Source organism: Aptenodytes patagonicus, chromosome Z, assembly GCF_965638725.1.
Source record: "Aptenodytes patagonicus chromosome Z, bAptPat1.pri.cur, whole genome shotgun sequence".
Classification (NCBI taxonomy): Eukaryota; Metazoa; Chordata; class Aves; order Sphenisciformes; family Spheniscidae; genus Aptenodytes; species Aptenodytes patagonicus.
Window position 1 is genome coordinate 1,549,116 of NC_134982.1, and position 16,869 is coordinate 1,565,984.

General features: G+C 48.2%; 1 protein-coding gene across 1 annotated transcript in view; it reads left to right on the plus strand.

Annotated features, from left to right (window-relative positions):
• LOC143172469 (transcription factor 4-like) overlaps positions 1–16,869 on the plus strand; it is a 242,469-nt gene that overhangs the window by 219,595 nt on the left and 6,005 nt on the right. Inside the window, exons 14-15 of the mRNA XM_076361966.1 lie at positions 1,112–1,188; positions 3,443–3,646. Of these exons, the coding sequence (XP_076218081.1) occupies positions 1,112–1,188; positions 3,443–3,646 (281 nt within the window). The remainder of the gene's footprint in view (positions 1–1,111; positions 1,189–3,442; positions 3,647–16,869) is intronic.

Genomic DNA, 16,869 nt, shown 5'->3' on the forward strand with positions numbered 1-16,869 from the left:
CATGCAAGACGCTTTCCCTCAAGGATATCAAGGGCTAGTTAAAAATTATTTTGAAAGTAAAGATTGCTGCTCATTGCTTCATTCAGTGCTGTAGCAAAACCTCAACTAAAAGCTCCATGGGGACCAGAAAAGGGAAGATTTAAGTTTTAATTAGAACTGACATAATTTTGACTTTTATGAGAAACAGAATCTTAACCGTGAGAGCCTAAAAAAAATTGCCTGAGTTCCACCCTGGCCTGTCTCAGTCCAAGCAAATGCCACTCAACGTAGACATTAAGACTAAAATCCTAATATTTCCATCTCAAATTCTTAACCCCGTTTTATGAGATCATTCAGAAGATCACTCGTTCAAAAGAGTATTATAAATTGTCTAAGCGTTGTGCTATATATATAAAAGCTGTTGGGAAAAATAGCTGAAAAAAACTTCTTTTCCCCATGTTTGCCTCTTTCACAAGGGCAGATTTTTCCTTAGAAAATGCTGCTGGAGACCAGGAACCCTTTTCTTCCCGCAGCAGCAGGAACAGATTTAGAGCAGCGGATACAAACCAGAAGGTTTTCGGTCAGACCTTTGGCGGTCTCACTGGGCCAAACCAAATAATCTGCCCAAAGAGAGCGCAAACCTTATCAGCGTATACGTGAATGTTGTGTGCAGTGCTTTTACTGACTTCTTTTTTTAAGATTTTGTAAATTTGATGGTGGGATGACGTAATCAGTGGCACTGAGTGTGTCTGGAAGCAGGGCTAGGAGAATGGGCTAGTCTGTGCTGGGCTCGCGTAGGGGTCCAGCCGCCCCGCAGCACCCTGCGGCAGCGCTGCTTCTCCTTCCACCACCGAGACGTTTCCTTCTCCCGGAGCCTCTCGCAGCTCCAGCTGCCGAATGAATGCAGCCCTCTATGCGGAGGAGCAGCCTGGGGGAACTTTGTGGCCTGCATCTACGTGCTTTGCTACAAAATACCTTTTTTTTTCATCCGTGTGTATTTTGGAAGTTCTCCATATGTCTGCTCTATAGTCTATCTGGAATACGGCATTTACATGTCTACAAAACTGTCCAAAAAGTTTGAAAGACATTTTTGTTTGCATAGTTCTAATGGTAATTCCAATTTTACTATTAGCAGGCACAGCTGTTTGGTCTAGAAATGGAGGTCAAGCGTCATCATCTCCCAATTATGAAGGTCCCTTACACTCTTTGGTATGTTTTGATTAGTGACCTCCTCTGCCTCAGTATTTTACTTGCTGTTCTTTCCATTTCTCATCCATTCTTCTCACGCAGGTTTTCATTTCGTTAGTGACTGCTATGCCCTCGGACTTGATTTTACCACCTCTAAATTCGTATCATGGGTGCCCCGTGCTCTAGACACGTGATGTGGTTTGAGATGCTGCTGGCCAGGGTCTCCTGTTTGACAGGGGATGCGGTGTTGAAATCTACTGAGAAGGGGAACGAGGACCACAAAAAGAGGGGAGGATGAGCAGGCAGATGGAATAGATTGTAGAGAAAATGGGAGTGGGAAGCCGTGGTGGCTGTCACGCAGGACGGAGCGTCTGTCAGTCCTGTGGAGTGAGGGAGGGAGCGCGACCGATGCAGCAGTGATGGTCAGGAGTCTTCTCTGCAGGAAAAGCCGATGGGCTCAGCTTGCCAGGCCGAGCTGGTCCTAAATGCTCGCATGGCACAGAGGGTTAAAGGAATGTCAGTAAGATTTGTTACCTTTCCTAATGGAAAGATTAAGTAAGAGTTGGAGCTGGCCAAAAGCATGTTAGGACAGAGAAGAACTGTAGAGAATCCGATGTCCTCTGTCTCGCTCTTCTCGGTTGGTTGTTGGTCTCAGTTGGAAGTCTAGGGGGTTTCACTAATTGATGTGAAACGCCTGACATACTGTTGGGTGTAAAATAAATAGTGCTAGAACTTAAAAATGTCCTTAAAAAATAAAAGCAATCAGATAATCCTGAGGGCACAGTGTTTAACCCCCCTAGTACGGGGTGATGCAGCAGTCCTGTTGGCTTCGTTAGAAGTTTGCCAGAGTCAGGAATTAGCATGGACCGATACAGAAATCCTTCTCGTGATTGATCATGATATTTTCTAGGCTATCTGTCTTCTGGAGGTTTTTTTTAGTTGTTTTGGTTTATGGAGAGCAATGGGTTGGTTAAGAGATTTGCTGAAGAGGTCCATAAGCTATGCCTAATTATTTTTGCAGCTCACGTTCCCCAGTGCTTGGGGGCTGCCCTGTTGAGTTTCCCCCTTTCATATTTTATTAAACAGCAAAGACTTCAGGTGCCCAGGTCCACACATGGCTTGTGCTGGGGATAGCCGAGGACAGCGGTGGGGCTTGGGGGAAGCAGAGCAGGGGGTGCAGCGGGGGGTTCTGTGGGCAGTGGCTCCCACAGTGGGTTGTTCCCAGAGCATGACACGCAGACACGGGTCCCTCCTTCCGTGGAGCAGCCTGTGCAGCAGGCAAACTGAAGCCTCAAGGTTGTTATTCCCTGCAGCCCATTGCTTCTCCTCGTCCTCGCCCTGCCAGCAGCACACCTCAGGGGCTATTTTTTGGCTTAGCAAGAGCACGGTGTTGGGAGGCAGTAACTGGGGAAAGCAGCGGTCGGGGTTCTGGAAGGCCCTCCCCAGGGCTGTGGGTGGGCTGTGCTTTTAGGGTGGTTGGAGAAGTGGGAGGCGAGGGCCCGTCCTTCCCGGGCACTCGGTTGTAGGGACCCCAATGGCATTGCAGCCGGGGGGGGGGTTGGGAGCAGCCCTGCACCCCTCACCCCCCGGGACGGCCCTAGCTGCTAGTCGTTGCCACATTGCTCACCGGCTGTAAGCTGCTCAGTTAGGGAAGAGTATTTATTGCTGCTTTTACCAGTGATAAAAAGTGATTTCAGGATGCATACCTGTAGGGAAAAAATCCAACTGGCAGCAAGGGACTGTAGGACCTGGTAGTTTCTCTTTCTCTCTTTGTGTGTGATCCTGGGATTAGATGGGGGGAGGAAAATCCCAGTCAGAGATTGATTACAATTAGAGGTATATTTGTTTCTTTACTTCTACTTCTTTTTTTTTTTTTTTTTTTTTTTTTTTTAAGTATCACTAAAACTTTTCAAAGACATAGAGGGCAACATATGTACTGTAATGATTATGTTCATGAGGAATCATTGAACCTGTTTTGCCCATGAAAATCAAAGCTGTACTCGTGTTAACCATGCTCTCTCCTTCCCCACAACGCTACTCTAAACATTGCCCTAGGGAAACAAAACCACTCCTTTAAAAAAAAAAAAAAGAAAAAGGAAAAAAAAAAAGCCAAAACCAACAAAAAACACCAAGGGGTTGAGAAGGAAGGACTGGCTGTCAGTGGCCGTGCCCCCGCGCGCCCCACGCACACCGGCGGCAGCGCCTCGTGCCCGGCGCTGGGCGGCCCTGCGCGCCTGCTGATGCTCTTCCCGCTTTGTTTCTCGCACACAAACAGCAAAGCCGGATCGAGGACCGCCTGGAGAGACTGGATGACGCCATCCACGTGCTGCGCAACCACGCGGTGGGGCCCGCCACCGCCATGCCAGGGGGCCACGCCGACATGCACGGCTTGATAGGGCCGTCGCACAACGGAGCCATGGCCGGTCTGGGGTCCGGCTACGGCACCGGCCTGCTCTCCGCCAACCGGCACTCGCTCATGGTAAGCCACGGGACTCACCGGCAGCGCTGGGGTGAAAAACTAACTGACTTCAAGGGCTTGAGGACAGGGAAGGGAGGGGTGGATGGGTGTAAGGGTCTGCAAGGGTTTGCTGCTTCTCAGAGGTGTTATATACTAATGTGTGCGTGCGTATTCGTGGAGGGAGTGATATTGCCTTTCCTTTACGCAGTGTGTGTGTGTGAGCTATTGTACAGCTACAAACATGTGCATGCGCGTTTCACCCTGATGGCGGCGAGTGCACCCATTTCTGTTTGTCCCTGCCTGTGCCCTCAGCCCAGCTGGCACGACTCTTGGCACTGGTACCGAGCTGCTCGGCTCTGCGTCCAGCCTTGTTAACCGTCCCTGCTGACGTAGCTTGGGTTGGCTGGGGGCACGGGTGCACCAAGAAGTCACTGACAGGCACCGTGATGGGTGTATGGGGAACAGCAGCCCCATGGCAGCAGGCAGGAGCGTGCCGGGGAGAGCTGCCCCATGGCAGTGAGGCAGGCACATACCAGCGAGAGCAGCAGCGAGGTTGGGCTCTCCTGTGCCTTTCCAGGGGTGGTTTGCGTGGTCGCGCTTCAGGGGCCACCTGCACAGCCCCAGTTTACCCTTCTTCTCATAGCCACGTGCACAGAGGTGCAGATTGTGTGCATGCATGCATGCCGGGGGGCATGAGGGGGTGTTAAATCTTCGGGGATTCATTTATGCTTTCATTTCAAGGCCAGGTGAACATAAAGTCACTGCCCCTACCCAGGTCCTGAAATGCTTTTCCTTTTTTGCTTTCAAAAAGATTTTTAGTGTTGCGTTTCACTCAGGACCCTTGCGTTTCACTTGCTTGGGAAACTGGGTGCAGTTTTTAGTGTAAGGTGTGGTTTTGGCGTGCAGGGCTGGAGAAGGTTTAAGGAATGAGAGCTAATCCTGTCCTTGCTTTAAACACGTGCTTAAATTTGGGGGGAGAAGGTAGTTCAGAGTTGGAGCTGCATGTGCTCACTGTGGCGTGTGTTTCACTCTGGATTACGTGACCCTTCTGCAACGTGAAATAGCCGGTGCAGAGAAGCCTGGCTCTGCAGACCCTCCTTGGGCTCATGAGCTTGTGCTTGTGTACTGAGTCCCCGGTCTGTCGCTGCTGCCTGGCTAAGTGGTGTGTCACAAAAGTCTGTGGGATCAGGTCTGTAATTTCCCTTATATGCACCACTTGGGTCTCCAGGACAGACGTCTTGCACTTTGCAAAGGAAATATTTTGCAGTTGCAATATTTTCCTCTTGCAAAGGAAAAGCATGTCTCTTCAATCTTTTTCTTTTTTAATATGTCAGAAAAATAATAAGGAAAACCATTTAACACGATGCATTTGAGTCTACAGAAATCTTAAAGTCCCTCAGCAGAAGTTAATGAAAAAAATAACGGTCCTGTAGGAGCTGAGAAACAGCAATTCTCGATTAGGAAGCAGCAAAGTTGTGCACGTGCAGAGCTGAACTAGATCAGCGCAATCTTCAACAGGATTAAAAGGCACTCGGTTTTATACTTCCAAATTTCATTCCAGAAATAGAGTTGCTTACTCACACGTGGAATGGAGGAGAGGAACAAGGAGTTATCTGGCAGTATTTTCAGATGGTTCAAGCTATTTAGGTTAATTAAGACTAGGGGAAAATATGTGGGAGGAGAAAGGGACCTGACAGATCCATGGCCAGTTCACTGCTGCGTGGCGCTGTGGAGGACTAGGCTTGATCCCCTGCTCATCCCTCATGCTAAGGGCAAGGCAGGGCAGATTAGAAGAAAGAATTTCAATTAATTAATTCATAATTTCATATGCCTCTGCTAGAGTCGCATGGAAATTTCTCCTCAGCGTGCAAGAATCCCTAACAACAAGACCAAAAACCCATTGAATTGAAAAGGCACATGAGAAGGGACACCAAAACTGATGGACTGGGGGTATATGCTTTGGGTGTATATTTACATATACATACATGTGTGTATACCTTCCCTGGAGCTGTCTTCTGTTTTGGTTTTCCTATCTCCAAAAAGTGTAGTGGAATTAGGAGGAGTTCGGGGACAAACAGCAGGAATGATTGCAAGCATGGAAGGATTTTCATGTGAAGGGAGGTTGAACAGATTGTGGTGATTTTGTTTAGAAAGGAGCTGAATAGGAGGAGACATAATAGAGGTACATAGAATAATGGACAGCATAGAGAAGGTAAATCTAGCTCTCCTATTCATCCTGCCTTATAATTAAAGAACAAGGGAACATTCAGTGAACCTGACAAAAAGAAATACTTTTTATTCAACACACAGTGACCTGTGAAATTCATTGCTCTAAGATGTAATCAAGGCCAAATGTTCAGAAGCATTCCAAATAGGATTAGACATCATATGGAAAATGCAAACATTTAGAGTTTTATTTGACAGGATTCAGACAGGATTCCTCCTTTTTTTCACAAGGGAAGGAAAAAAAAAAAAAGAAAGAAAAACTTTGATGCCCGAGTGTGAGGCAACTGCTAGGGAAAGGAAGGAGCTTCTTCTGGTGGCCAATTATTTGATAATTACCGTGTCCCCCGGTCTGCTGCGCGCCGGGGATGCCCCCGCACTAGGCTCTGTCGTGATAGTCGGTTAGGTGATTATAAAATAATTAGCCTCCAGCGGTATTGAGAGCACGGCTTTATTCAGCAGGGCCGTTCCTGAGCCTCGTGCGATGCTGGGGGAAGTTCTCAGGCGGCTCCTCCAGCCTGGCTGGCGTTGCTCCAGCCAGCGGGGCCGAGCCGAGCAGAGCAGAGGGCTTTCGGCCGCTCTCCGTCCCACGCTGGGGACGGCTCCACAGCCCTCGGCACGCTCCATCTCCGGCCAAGGGCAAGGTTTTGTGTCTAAGCTTGAGTGCTGACCACCATCCAGAGCCTTCACAACTGAGGTCTGCCATCTCATACGGAAATTAAAATATCCCAGCTGTCTCCTGCTTCCCCCCTGCAAGAAAAAGTTTGCTTTTCAGGTATCCTTACCCAGCTATCCTTGACCAAACAGTTCTCCCCTTCAGACTTGTCCACCTACAATGCCCTAAGCTAAATATTTGCCCATAGTTTCTGTTGCTTCAGGTTATTGAAATGTAACATCGGTTGTTGAAATGAAGCACCTGAGAAAGGAAAATAAAGGGGGGGTGTTTATTTTTTTTATTGGGGCAGCTTTGTGACAGGCTCTGCTCCTCGTTAAATTAAATGTTACTAGAAGTGACTCTGTCGGTAAAATATCATTAAAAGCCACAACTGAGACTGCGCCATTTGCAGATTCAAAAAAATGTGAAGTGTTAACTGAAAATGGTCTGGCGAAAGGCTCCGAGAGGTAAAAAGATGCTTTTTCAGCAGCTCAGTTAAATCCATCTCCTCTCCCCTTCCCTAATAAAATTAGCATGAACCAGACATTGTTTTGCTCTCTGTGGCAGTTGCTGAGAATTCACAAAAGGAAATTCTAGATTGTAATTTAGCTTGGCCTCAGGTAATATGTTAAATACACTTGGGATACATATAATCTAAGATTTTAGTTTGTACAAAGCTATTTTTTCCTCCAGTGTTTAAACAATACTGCTTTTAATGAAGAAATCTGGCTTTATTAAAAGCCAGATCTGTGACTTACAACTGTTTCTGCATATCTGCTCTCAATCAAGAGAAAAGAGTTTAATTTTTGTAGCTTTGTTCGCTTTGCATATGTTAAACTGATGCAACATGCACCCAGGGCATCACTTCAGAGACAGTTTGTTCCATAAATATGTGCTCCTCGCTTAAATACCAGATGTAGGTGAAGTTAGATTTAAACAAAAAAAGCAGCAACAATGAGAAATGGAAGTGCCGGTATCACGCATCTAAAAAATGCCTTAATAGTTTTAGGAATATGAAGGCACTTGCTTTTTCAGGAGAAACGCCGAGTGATGGGGTCTGACCGGTTTTGTTTGGACTTTGCTAAAGAAGTAGATGGTCAGAGCAAGGTAACTGAGCAGGAGAATTCGGATGCTTTGGGAACAGCGCTGCTGCTGCAAACAAGACGGGGACATTTCTCTGCAAACCCAGAGTCTGCCGCGTTCCCAAGCAGCATTACTCACTGTCTGAAACCGTAACTTGGGTGAAGGAGTCGGGCCCGATAATTTCTTTTGGAAAACTGGTATGAATTTTGAAGGAAAAACATAAGAACAAAGGAAATAGTTTTTGAGTAGAGTCAGTCTGAAGTTAGCCTTTGACCATTTGATACATTCCACGCTGAAAAGGAAGTTGAAGGGGGGAAAAAATTCCAAAAAAAAAAAAAAAAAAAAGAAAAAAAAAATCAAGGAGGATACTGGTAATGTTTTCCACATTTGAATTTTAATACATGAAACAGGCTATAAAAGGCTGGCCAGCTGCAGTAAATAAAGTAGCAGTGGGAGGTATGGACCGGAAACTTGTAGAGCGCGCTGGTGGAAGCGGCTGTGCCCACCGCGCACCTCCGCGCGCTGCCCGAGCGCGCCGGAGCGGTGCAGAGCCCGCGCTCCCTGCCCGCGCTCTCCCTCGCGCAGCAGATGTGCGACTTTTCTCCCCAGACAAAAATAAGGCAGAGATCGGTCAGATGCTGCTGGAAATGGGAATCAAGTGCTCCGGTTTTAATGGAATGAGGCCAGGTTTACAGCTGTGTGGCTGGGAGCAGAGTTCTGCTCCCCGCGCGGACGGTTTGCTATAGCAGGCTGTCTTAAAAGGGATTTCTTATTTTACATTCCCTCGCTTTTTTTATTAGTGGCCCAGTAAGGAGAGAATTTAAGCGTTTACTAATTTTTAGCAGGCCCCTGGAATTTGCTGAGGTCCCTGTTTCTAATTTCCCCTGTGCCGTGAGCAAACCGGCGCGCATTAATTCACACCATTTACAAATACGGTGTATTTTGATACCAGTTTAGCAGCAAACTGGTTTAGCGGTGAAAGCTGCCTGCTCCTCTGTGCCCGCTGTGTTGCAGCAGCAGCACGTGCAGCCAGGAGAAGGGCAGCAGGAAAGTCTCAAAACAGGGATACGTCTTAAATCGCAACCCTGGGGCGCAGGAGCTCGGGGGGGAAGCCCTCGCAGGGCATCGGGCATGGCTTCCTCGGCTGGGCAGGGTGGAGGGGAGGAATTTGAACCCCCAGGATCCCCCCCGGCGTACCCAGCATCTCCCGGCTTGTGCCCCAACCGCAGAGGTGGGGTGCAGCAGCTGCTCGCCCAAAGCTGGTCCCTTTGCGGGGCGTATTTGGGGGTTGTGGGGCTGGAGGGGGAGCGCGGCGGGGAAGGGGGGTGACCCGCTCATTGAGCAGGGGAGATGGAGGTTCGGGTTTCCCGTCCCATCAAGACCCAGGTTCTACAAACACACGTGTGCTCGACTTTATTACCACGAGTCGTCCCGTTGGGACTATTGGTGACGTTGAAGTTAAGCACATGCACGAGCATTTGCGGGATTGAAAGCATCGTAATTAAAATGGAGGTAGGCTCCCTTCTCTGGGCTCGTAAAGCCGGTACAGAACCGCCCTGGACACCCGCAAAGAGACTTCTGGGAAGAGGCAGAAGTGGCTTAGAGATGAGGGTGATGTGGGGTTTGTTGTCAGGCTGCTCATAACATTTCTGTCTCTGTAAGGGTCTTTAAGGCCAGAGTTTTAGCAGTCGCATGTCAAGATAAAAACTGGGAGTTTGGGTTGATTTAATCTGCCCATCTCCATCTCTCGAGGGCATGAGCTAAGCATATATTTTCAGCTTTAGCTGTGAATTTCCTGGCTTTCCACAGTTCCTGTTATTTCAGAGGTTACGCGGATTGTGGGGATTTTATCGTAACATTTCAAATTGAATTGTAGAAAACAGTGTTTAAATGCTAACTTTTGCACAGGAATCTTAGAAGACGCGTGTTTCTTTTGTAGCGGTGCACGAAGGTATTGGTTAAAATCATTATAAACCAGAAATTGGTATACATTATTTTTAAGATAGCGCTTAGAAGCCCATCAGCCAGCCTGCACGCTTCACACGAGGGCCCACAGGAAGAAAGCGTGTTCGTGTGTATTTTTTTTTACATCCACATTAAATTAACTTATGGAATTTTCCACCCCTAGGAATTAGAGTAGCAGCTCATGAAGTAATTCAGTTATGTCATTCGTACATAAACAAAAAGAGACAAGCGACTTGGCATTATTTAAAAGACAAAATTTGGCTTTTGCTGTTTTGTCTTACTACCTTTTTCTCTTAATTTTTAGCACAGTTGTAGCTGCTGCGTCTGTGGTTTGTTTTGCTTGACTTTTTTAGTTAGCAGGTATAATATAAATTAAAAAAAACTGGACAGAATGACCTTACTGGAATGAAGTCTGACATAACAGGCACCGGTGTAGGGTTTTTATATAGCACCATTTTCGGCCTAATTGGTTGACATTCCTAATGCTGCGCAATTACAGCCTTTATCATATTTTTAAATTATTTTTGAGCTATAAACTTCATTTTGACCAGGAGAGAAACCACTGACCAATATTTAAACGACACCTTTTCAGGAAAGCATTGTCCTCGCACAATGGCTCCATTCATTTCTAACCAGCTAATTAGGCACATGGTTAAAACCCTGTCGTATTGGTTTCCCGGGTTTCATTTCTGCGTCGCTCGCTGCCTGCGAGCTCCACGTGGCCGGCCCGGCGTGCGCGCGCGCTCCCGAGCGGCGCTGGGGAACAGCTGGCTTGTGTTTAAAGAGCCGCTTGGTGCAACGTCTGCATTGGAGGTGCGGAGCCGAGGCCGCCGGCGAGGCAGGTGCTGGGGAGGAAGGCAGCAGCAAGGGTGGGTCAGCCACCTGATGCTCTGGATGGGACCCCCATCATCTGGAACTGGGTACCGAAATAAAGCGTCCAGGCGTGCGGACTTGCTTGCAGCGTGGTTTCCTCCCCTCCCTCCCTGGCCGTTCAGTGAAGAAGAGTTAATATTCTTAATCCTGTACTTTAGGACCCTTTATATCTCCGGATTTAGCCAATACTTAAATGAATAATCATCTCTGTTGGAAAGAAATTGCAGGGATTATTTCAGTGACTTCCCTCCGATGGCCGTGGCAACCCACTTCTCTCCATAATAGGTCGCAACCGGTTGGTTTTCCTTAAAATACTTCAGTTATCTCCCATGGTGGGAAAACAAAGCCGGTGAAGCGTGGGAGACCTTGCGCAGTTAGGGGGGACGTGGTGGTGGGCTGCTCTCTCTGCGCGCGGGACCGGCGCCTGGATCGGCCTGCGAAGGGCAGAAAGCTGAAGGAGGGAGCCGGCGGGGAGCAGCCGGGCGGGTGGTGGGGAGCGGAGCTCAGCCGGCAGCCTCGGCAGCGCTGGAGGGAAGTCGGCTGGAAGTCGGCTCTTCCCACCGAGCAGATGCGCGGTGCCGAACCAAACCTCCTCCTGCTGAGCTGAGGGGGGTGGGTGGGCTCCCCGGGGAGCCCCCCGGGAGGCACGCGGGCGCTGCCACGCTGCGCGGTCCCGTGGCCTCGAGGCACGCACGCTGCCGCTGCGCCGGTAGCCTGGCCTCGCCTTGAGACGTGGCACTTGTGCTTTTTTTCCTTCATCATCTTCTTCCCCTTCCTTTTAACACCGAAGTCCGGCTTTGCCACTTTCAGCTCCGTTTAAATGGCTTTTGCATACAACTGGCTCGCAAACAGCCCTTTCATAAGATACTTGGCGAGCTGCTTAGTACTCAGCGCTACTTTTTTCTGTTGAAAAAAATGTGAACTTTGCTTTTTTCCTGATTTAATGCCACTCTTAATGTCTTTTTTTTTTTTTTATTAAATCCTTTCTTTTGCTTTTGATCTTATTTATAGCTGAGCCACCGGTCATATGGAAACTATTATTGTATAGCATGGAGATGAAAGACTTCGGTGCAGTTAAATAAGAGTGAATAATTTGGACCAATAATACACACATACAGTGAGAGACCATTTGTGTCAGAGTGCCCTGTGCTGTTCCCTTTTTAATATAGCAGTAGAGGTTTATAAGGGCTTTGCGCAAATCTGCTTTCTGTCAGACTTATAAATTTTGACAATATTGAACACATGTTAACATGCATCACCTTACAACTTTCTTGCCGCATGTTTTTATTTATCTAATTGGATAACACAAGGTCATCATTTTTAAAAGGACAAAGCACGTTACTTGTTGCATTTCTTCGTGATACTGGCAAGTTAGGAATAATCTCTTCCTAACCATAGCCCGAAGCTGTGATCCAGGCTATAGGTGATAGTTTTTCCTTCGTATTTAGCAAGTTAATCGTGTGTGTGAAGACCACCTCTCAGCATGAGAAGGGTTAACCGTAAGGAAAGGGGTGCAATGCTCATAACTTCATAGGAAAGCTTTCCCCATTTTTTACAGCTTGTCTGCTCCTTACCGTGCCCGAACTTCAAGTGCCCATCTGTAAGCAATAAAAGAAACATTTGTATGACCATTTCTTACCGCTGCTCAGGACTCACTTCTGGGTCAGGTAGGGGGTTTCCTTGCTCTGGAGGATAAAGTCATTGTCATATACGTGACACAGAGAGAGAGAGAATCCGAGGTAATTCAGGATGAAATGCAGCGCTTCGGGGCTGTCAGGTGCAATAGGGATTTCATGGGGAAGGTACGGGTCAGAGGCACCAAAAGAGGTTTCCGTGTCGGTGGGGGTCCGATCACCACGCAGACACGTTTCTCTTTATGCAAACTGAGCATCTTCCTGGTCTGCCCGTAGTGGCAGAGGACCCCTGTGCTGTGGGCGCAGAGGTGGGTGATGCGGGGTGGGCAGCTGGTGCCCTGGACCCCTCTCGCCTTGTCCCCGCTGGACCTGCCTCCTTGTGCGGTGGCAGCGGCTGGGAGGGGGCATTTGGAGAGCAGGGTTTCGCTTCTGGGGGGGTGATTTACACGTCTTCAGCAGGGAGCTGGGGAAACTCTCCTTCTGCAGAACAATCCTCGGCTGCTCTCTGTGTAAGGGAGAAGTGAGCCTGCCCCTGCCCTTCCCAGGGCTGCCGGCCCCTCCACTTTCACAGGTCCCAGCCGCACTGTGCATCCGCGTCTGGAGCAGTGGAGGGGTGGCTTAGGCCAACAGCCTGCTCGGGGGGCCCTTCCCTGCGGGGATAATATTAATAAGGATTGAATAACTGCCAAATTCAATGCAGTACATCTTGACATTGATGAAACAAGCATCTTGGATGCAGCAGAAGAGTTATTTTTTAAAAGAAGAAAGAAAAACGCACTTTGTAGAATGAGGGTGCAACTGTGAATTTTTTTCCAGCATCGTGTTCTTTATCTGTGCTAACTACAGGTATACACCTCCATCATGAAATGCTGAGTATTCAAGAATTAATTTCCATGTATTTTTTTTAAAACAGCTTCCCATCCCTGATGAATACATAGATAGTGCAGATAATCCTGGAATACATACAAACTAGCATAACCAGAAAAACCTGACGTTTGTACTGAAAATCTGTTACCATATGTAAAAATGAAAATGCAAAGGTAAGAGAAGACAAGGTCTAGCCTTCTTCCAGCTATTGAAGTTTTCAAAATGCCATAAAAGACTAATGTTGAGATGATTCAGGCATCATCTGTCCAGGTTTTCGTGCCGTGTCCATCAGCCTAGTACGCGCGTGCCTCCAGAGAGACCTGTGCTGGAAGGTCTGCAGAACGATTTTGATCCTTACTCTGATTTTGATCCCTGCCTCTGGGAGCAGCCTTCTCTGTACTGGTATTTATTTATCTTCCAGAAGCCTTTTTAACCTTAATAGCCAAAAAAACCACAGGACTGGGGCTTCTCATGGTTTTTCCCTTTGGCTGAATTATCTCAAGCGGACTGTACTTCACACATGAGTATGCACACGTGCTCGGGTACCTGCGTGTGCCTGAGATGGTGACTGCAAAGGGGAAGTTAAGGCAGAGATTTACACATCAGCAGCAGAGCCCGCTTATACCTCCCATGCACATTTTAGGATTTGTTCTTTGTTGGGGTTTTTTTTCCACTCCGGTCTGCTGAGTGCTGCAGTAGGGGACTGTTTAAAGAGATGGAAATAAATAAAATATTAATAGAACTTCAAAGCGAGTTTGATTCTCTAAAGATAAGTATTATTTATAATCTACACTCCCAGGCTGGGGGGAATGATTCATATCTTCGCTCCTCCTCAGGGCAGAGCTGTTGTTTGTATAACAGACAAACCGGCGGCACTGCTGGCTGCGGAGGGAGGGGGAAGCAGAAAATGCAGCACCCTCTGTGTCCCCAGCAGTGCCGGGAGCTGCCCACGCCCCGAGCTCGCAGGCGTTGCTGCTTTCCGTCCCTAACACCTTGTGTAGGATGGGCTTTATTTCAGTGAGGCGCATCCCTGCGTCCCCTGGCAGATGGTGGGTTTCAGCCGCGTTTGGCAGTGTGGTGGTGCTCTTGAAGGTACTGGGCTCCTGGTGAAAGCAGCTGATGATGTTTGAAGAAGAAAAGTAAATGGCCAGCCTATTTTAGGGGACATCTGAGGCCTGAAGTTTGCTGTAAAGGCGGTCATTTGGGTACCCACGCAGGACAGAGCATCCCGGGGGTGGGGGAGATGCGGTGGCCTGGTGAAAATCACAGCACTGCCAGAAACCAGCCCCTGTAGTCCTCTGCTTGTGGGACTGCTTGGTGTGGGTTAGTTTTGCTTACAGATACGTGTGTGTGCACGTACACGCACACACAAAGGTGTTTGCCTGGTAGAGTTGGAGTTGAAGTCTTTCTGTGTCTCAGAAAATCCACTGTCTGTGGATAACGAAGTGATGGGGCTGCCTGAATCTTCTTGCAAGCGATTGAAACTGGAGAAATAAATTATCCAGGAAAACATGCTATGGCAAGGCCATTGCAAGGTGGTGGTTTGAGTAGCCGTAGAGTTAGAAAGCGTCGGTGTTTTGGAGCAGCCCCCTCGCTGTGGCACAGGGAGGATGGCGGGTGGGAGGGGTGCTGCAGCCCGAGCTCCATCCCATCTCGGGATGCCTGCCTCCCACAAGGAGAGAGGGGAAAATGGGCTTCAAGTCAGTCACGGTGGATAAGAAATGGTCTGTCCTTTGTGTAGGGATGGCCATAGGCTGGGCTTGCTCACTAAGCAAGCCCAGAAATTGCCAGTTGGCAGGGAAAAAAGCTGCAAATCTCAAGAAGCAGGATTGATCACATAGTGGGCTGCAAAAGAGAAGAAAAGAATTGAGAGCTTTTATCGTTCAGTTGTCAGACATAACATGGGCGGTTACCTGCCAGATCTCTTGAGAACCTAAAGGAGAAGAAATGTGAGGAAATTTTTTTTTATTGGAACCAATTTTAAAAATATAAATAAATCTTTATATCAGTATGTCAGCGATAAAGTGGTGGTGACTTTATGGCATCTTTTTTTTGCATCTGAATTCAACACTTCAGTTTAAAAATCCTCCAAATTATTAGCTTTCAATTATTACCATGTCTGCTTCTTGACATGGTAAAACAAGAGGTAGTCTTCAAGAAGTCAGGCCAAATAATCAAGATAGCCGGGTTGTCCCTCTTCAAGCTGGACCACCCAACTGGAGGCATCTCGTGTAGCCCTGTGACGGAGGTGGTCCGGGGGAGGAGCAGGATGGGATGCTTGCCATCTCCGGGTCTGTCTGTCTGTCTGTCTGCACAGGTCATGGACGGAGCCCAGGGAGGCTCACAGGAAAAGGGAGGGACCCAGAGCGAGACGTGGTGTCTGTCAAAGCGCCTTTACAGCTTCCAGCCGCTCTCAGGAGCTCTGCTCGAAGGGTGGTGATTGTTTGCCAACCAGAAGTGGTATCATATGTTTCTCTGTCTTCATCGCCCTCAAAACTAAATGGTTTTTGTCTTTTGTAGAATCGCAGAAAAATGTAGATCGGAGGGGACTTGTGGAGGTGGCCGGGGTGAAACCCCTGCTCACGGCGGGGCCAGCTTCAGACTCAGGTCCAGCTCCCAAGCTGGGTCGGTTGCCCAGGGTCATATCCAGCTGAGCTGGGTATCGCTGGGGATGGAGAAGGACAGCCCGTGTTTCACTAGGTATTTTCTTTCATACGTGTTGGGGAAAAATTTTCTCCTCAGAAGGATGTCATCGGGATTTTACTGCGTTTTCTCCGTTGAGGTTTTGGGAAGCAGGACTGCCGAGCTCCAAGCGCCCTGTAACAACTCATCCTCTCTTAAAACCAAGTAGTGCTGGTTCCAGTCTTTTCTTAGTATCTCATGTTTTAAAAATTAAAACGTCTCAACAAGGAGAGAGTTTTTGTCTCCGCTATTTTACACTTGCTTTCGGTTATTTGCGTTTCGTCTAGTAGTAGAAGATTTTCTCAAGTTCCCCTTGGCAGGATTCCCTTTTATCTCCCTTACTGCGGTCTCGACTTGCTGTTAACAATTATCCTATATTATCTTGTAAGTCTGATTAGAAACATCCCTCCATCTTTTTATCTGGCCGAGTACTTACTTTTTGAGAATTAGGAGCGATTTACAGTTCTCTGATGGGTTTATCGCCCCTTTCACTCGAGCGTTAGGGGATGCACACACCTGAGGAGGTGGAGTGCGGAGTTTTCTGTGCAGACAGGCTGTCTGTCTGTCCCTGCAGACGCGCGTCGGTACCTCTCCGGCTCGGAGCGCAGCCAGCCGGAGCTGCCATGCAGGACCGGGGAGGCAGCGCTGGTGTTACCGCTCCGGGTGCTTTTGTATCAAAGTCTCCTGCAACTCCTGACAGTTTTGCTCTTCAGATGCTTAACTCTTCTCGGCGGTCTCCTTTATTTAATGAAGGAGCAACCCTGCTCCGCAGAGTGTGTCTGTGAGCCACGTAGAGGGGAGGAACGGATGCGTTTCCATTGCACCCGCACTGTCAGCTCCGATGATGGCATTACTGGAGTGTTTAATAAAACCTTTATTGGTATATTACCCGGAGTCACGGCGTTGGCAGGGATGCTGCCCCTTCGGGTTTGGGACTCGGTGGTTAATGAAATACAGCGAGCGCTAATTTGGACGGGGCTTCTCGTTTTGGAAAGGCAGGTGACACGTTATTGTGTTTGGGGGGAGCAGGGGCCGCGCCGCTCGCTGCCGCAGCTCCCGCTGTCAGAGGCTTAGCTGGCATTACGGGGAAAAAAATGGCAGGCCTGCAAATCTGATCCCCCGAAATGAAAGTCGAATGCCAAATTGAAATTCCTGCAGGATTTCCGATAGCAATGGGGGAATTGAGAAGCCCACAATTAAGCATATGGGCATTAAGATAATTGTCAGATCTGTTGGCGGACATGATAGAAGACAGATGGGTA